The sequence below is a fragment of the Scylla paramamosain genome, chromosome 3, assembly GCF_035594125.1.
Source record: "Scylla paramamosain isolate STU-SP2022 chromosome 3, ASM3559412v1, whole genome shotgun sequence".
NCBI lineage: Eukaryota > Metazoa > Arthropoda > Malacostraca > Decapoda > Portunidae > Scylla > Scylla paramamosain.
The window spans coordinates 16,510,001-16,515,000 of record NC_087153.1 but is presented as its reverse complement, the minus strand read 5'-3'; the positions used below and the strand labels follow the sequence as shown (position 1 = coordinate 16,515,000).

The window sequence follows — 5,000 nt, the reverse complement described above, 5'->3', positions numbered from 1 at the left end:
ATCTGTCACACTTTTATTATTTTTTTCCTTATTTGTTATTTATTTTCTTGATGTTCATAATATTATCTTTCCTCATGCAATCGTGTAAAGTCATTTCCTCCATTCCATATATCCACAAGTTACTAGATGAAAAAATATATTCCTATACCTTTCTTATACATCACTAACGTGTCTTTATGCTTATTTACTGGTATGGAAAGACTTAACTAGAGCGGTGTACATTTGTGGTGTCGCAACATTTTGTTTGTGACGGATGGGATGTGGCTTATCTCTCTCTATCCTTTTATCAATGTTCATACGTCCTGTCAAATTAACTGATGCGCACTGTTAGAACCTCATGCTTTCATAATTGTATATTGAGAGAGAGAGAGAGAGAGAGAGAGAGAGAGAGAGAGAGAGAGAGAGAGAGAGAGAGAGAGAGAGAGAGAGAGAGAGAGAGAAAGATCCTAGCAAGCTGCAGTGTATACATATATATATATATATATATATATATATATATATATATATATATATATATATATATATATATATATATATATATATATATATATATATATATATATATATATATATATATATATGAGTTGCAGCTTGTAAAAGTTTTCTCCCATTTGAAACAGAAAATAGTTTTATAATGATCATTATTTCTTAGTGTTTGGTGGAACTGTTTAGTCGCTATTTGTTAGATCTGGGTCTAAAATCTCACTGCTAAAGTCAGTATATTCAGACAAAATACAGTAGATTCATTCTAAAAAAAAAAAAAAATTACTCAGATCCATCTATAAAATAACGTAAAATAAAGCAGAAAAGAGCTAAATGGAGGAAAATAAACCATTAATGCACATGAACCCTGAACCTAGTGTGTGATGTATTTAATTATTTTCTAATTTTCAAGTTGATAAAAGGAATCAAATGAAAAATGATAATGCAGATGTAATCCTTTCACTCCTATTTCCATACAACTCTGCTTCACACGATACATGGCTGTTATTTACATGTGAAGCGACGCAAGGTGGTGAAAGAAATGCAAGTGCACCAAACAACTTATACACTATAACTGACAGTAAGACGAAAGTAACCTTTGTGTTGTATTGAAAACAGTGAATGATAAATGAATCCGTATTTAGAATTTAAACTTTTTGTCTCATTGTTTCACAGTTTCATGTTAAAAAATCGCCAGTGGCTCTGCAAACTGCCCCTTCCTCTGTATGGCTGGTATTCCGGACGCAGAAATTCATCCAGTGCGGCTAATTTATTTTCCATAATGACACCTCGAGTGGGGACAGAGTAAAAGATTCAGTGAAGCTATGATTAATGAGCGAATCATTACGTTCCCTATTCACACGGATTTTACTGAAGACAAGTGACAAGCAGTATGCCTTACTAGCATTTTCGTCGGATATATATTATTATTATTATTATTATTATTATTATTATTATTATTATTATTATTATTATTATTTATTTATTTATTTATTTATCTTTTTTTTTTTTCATCAGCGTTATGTTTGCAATGTACCTTTCTCTTTGAAGATATACATCAAGAGCCCTTCCCCCTCCTCACCCGGCAGGCCAAGATGCAGGCCCTATCTCTACTACTGCTCATCTCCGGAACCCTAGCTGCAGGTACGTCTTTTCCCAAAACTTTTTTTTTTTTTTTCTGAGAGTGTACTGTGTGCGCAAGACAGACTCGTACCATCACCACACCTTCATGTCATGCACCGCCACTGCCGCTTGTTTCTTTTCTTTGATCACTGACAGCCGCACAACTGATGGCATTCTATATAACACATAAAAAATAATGTCAAACAAATAAGAAATGCAATAAGATAAAAATAAACCCTTGAATACATGAATATTATTATTAAACATGCAGTCATCATGCAACAAAGGAGAGAGAGAGAGAGAGAGAGAGAGAGAGAGAGAGAGAGAGAGAGAGAGAGAGAGAGAGAGAGAGAGAGAGACGAAACATTGGTAAGTAATTGCACCCTTAAAATGCTCAAAACCATAACAATTGTTCGTCTTCAAAGTTCAGGTCTGGCCAAGTGCAACAAGTCGTAGTGTTCCACAGGCTATCAGAGAAAGTTGTGAGAGAATCATTACAGCGGCTAACTCTGCTTTTGCGAAGCTAGATGGAGATGATGAGGGGAGGCGAGCAGTTAAGACGCCAGCACAGTTTCTGTCAACTCCGGTTTCCGTCAACTTTTGCCTAGTTCCGTCGTCTTTTTTCGTCTGCATCGTCACATAGAAGTGATATTTTTTACGCAGGAGGGTTATCGTTAATTTTTGTTGTCAAATGAAAATCCATGTTCTTGATATAAAGAAAAGTAAACCTTATTGCTTTCGAAAAAAAAAAATGAATAGAATTTGGATTAGGAAAAGTATAAAAAGGCCTTGTTTCACATATCGTTACATATAACTTGTGGATATACAGCAGAAAACAGTGGCTCGCATGACTCGATGGATGCTCACACTTAAATGGTCTCTCTACTCCTGCACGGTCGATATCATCTTTGTTTGTTTGGCTCGCCTACGATTTACAAAACTTGTAATAAAGCCCAGAGCAGCGACTGTTTGCCTGTGCGTCAAAGGAACCATGTTTGTTATACCGTCGACGAAAGTGCAGACAAAAAGCTATGCGAGTGTGGCGGGGCGCGTTCAAGAAAGCGTCGATTTTCAGAAAATTGACGAAAAATGTTGACAAAAAATGTGCCAGTGGGACGGTGCCTAGGGAGTCTGCAAGGACAGTGACCATGAAGAGAGCGGTAAGAAATAGCAGTCCATGCATTGCTACGATAGAATGTGGGAAAGTGAAAACACCCATTTAAATAACTGAAGTCGATGACCTGAGTATGGATTTTGACTTTACTGACCTTGAATGATGTGATCAAAGAAAACTTCCACACATTTAACTCAAGTAAGTGTTCCTATAAGCTCTGCATCTCCATCGCATGTGTTCTTCTCTCCGCTGACCTTACACTTACAGCTGGACTGCATGGTTATGAAAGTAGATATGGCCTTGAAAGACGACTTATCTTCTTTATCAATTTATTTACTTATCTGTCAAAATCACGCTTGAGTGAGTGAGTGATTAATTCATACTCTACGATGTGGTACAGTTGTATTAGGTGAGCACATACATATACAGCAATAGACCAAATCGTACTTCAGGAAACTAAAATGTAGCAGCCATCAAAGAATATTCATGTCTACCATCTCACTCACAACTCTGGCTCTGATCCCCTCGTCTCACTGCTTCGTCTGCCCTTCCCTCTCGACAGACGTGCTGGACCCCACCTCTTGCACGAGCTTCCCTTGTCTGATCTTTGACGAGGAATTCAACTTTTTGGACCATGATACCTGGGAACACGAGATCACATTGTCTGGCGGTGGGGTGAGTCTTCTTAAATTTGTTTATTTTATCTTTTTTTTTTATGATTTTTAAAACGTATGCGTGAGTTTTTTTTTTTTTTCAATAATAATATAATGGAACTGGTTATCTGCTTGATTGTGTTTGTCAGTCTGTTATCCTGTTTCGTCATTTTCCCTTCTAACACACACACACACACACACACACACACACACACACACACACACACACATACAAAGGCACAAGAGAGAGAGAGAGAGAGAGAGAGAGAGAGAGAGAGAGAGAGAGAGAGAGAGAGAGAGAGAGAGAGAGAGAGAGAGAGAGAGAGAGAGAGAGAGAGAGAGAGAGAGAGTATGCGTGAGTTTTTTTTTTTTCAATAATAATATAATGGAACTGGTTATCTGCTTGATTGTGTTTGTCAGTCTGTTATCCTGTTTCGTCATTTTCCCTTCTAACACACACACACACACACACACACACACACACACACACACACACACACATACAAAGGCACAAGAGAGAGAGAGAGAGAGAGAGAGAGAGAGAGAGAGAGAGAGAGAGAGAGAGATTTTAACTTACCGTCACTCTCGCCTCAACAGAACTTTGAATTTCAAGCTTACCTCAACAACAGAAGTGTTAGCTATACCCGCGACTCGATCCTGTACATAAAGCCGGTGAGTACCTTTACTGTTCTGAAGTGTCCACTGTCTTAACGCACTGGACGTGTAGAGAAGTTGGATAAAGTTTAAGACATGGTAGAAAGGGAAGGAGGAAAGGAGCAGTACAAGTTCATGATGGGAGCATTATGTGAGAAGAAAAGGAATGGTGGAGGAGGGAACAGAGGGCATATAAATGGGTGAGCTTCAAAGGTGGTGGGCATCAAGGGAAAGGAAGGGAGAGAGATCAAAAGAAGGAAAGAGAGGGAGGACATGACTTAGATGAAGAGATTAGTTTTTGCTGAGTTCAACGTAAGTTACGTGCGCTAAATTTTTCTCCATAAAAAAAAAAAAAAGTACAACTGATCCATCTTCTCTGCTTCTCAAAAATAGCAACTGATGTCTGACTGGAAGACCGAGGCCTTTCTGAGCAGCGGCGAACTCAACCTGTGGGGTATGAACGGCCGCGGGGACGTATGCACAGCCAATCAAAACTACGGATGCGACCGCTTCGGAAACCCAACAAACCTCATCAATCCTATCATGAGCGCCAGGCTTCGATCCCTCCCGAGTTTCGCCTTTAGGTGAGATTCCTCTATTGTCATTATCATTATGGCTATTGATGATAATAATAATAATAATAATAATAATAATAATAATAATAATAATAATAATAATAATAATAATAACAATGTTATTATTATTATTATTATTATTATTATCATTATTATTATTATTATTATTATTATTATTATTATTATTATTATCAACGTCCCTAGCTTAATGATTCCTCAGATAAATCCTTGCTTAAAGAAATCACCTTTCGTCATCTTGACAGATAACTACTGAAATGATTAAAGGACTAATTAATGTAAACAAAAGTTATGAATATACGCGTAATGACGGTCGTTGCATAAAATAAAAATGGTAGTTTTCACCTATTACAAGTCTAGACTCAGCATTATTACATCAAT

At 37.2% G+C, this 5,000-nt stretch overlaps 1 protein-coding gene across 1 annotated transcript in view; it reads left to right on the top strand.

Annotated features, from left to right (window-relative positions):
• Nucleotides 1-5,000, top strand: part of LOC135091593 (beta-1,3-glucan-binding protein-like) — a 16,644-nt gene that overhangs the window by 5,073 nt on the left and 6,571 nt on the right. The window contains exons 2-5 of the mRNA XM_063989349.1: nucleotides 1,534-1,626; nucleotides 3,282-3,394; nucleotides 3,970-4,044; nucleotides 4,420-4,610. Of these exons, the coding sequence (XP_063845419.1) occupies nucleotides 1,578-1,626; nucleotides 3,282-3,394; nucleotides 3,970-4,044; nucleotides 4,420-4,610 (428 nt within the window). The 5' untranslated portion in view covers nucleotides 1,534-1,577. The remainder of the gene's footprint in view (nucleotides 1-1,533; nucleotides 1,627-3,281; nucleotides 3,395-3,969; nucleotides 4,045-4,419; nucleotides 4,611-5,000) is intronic.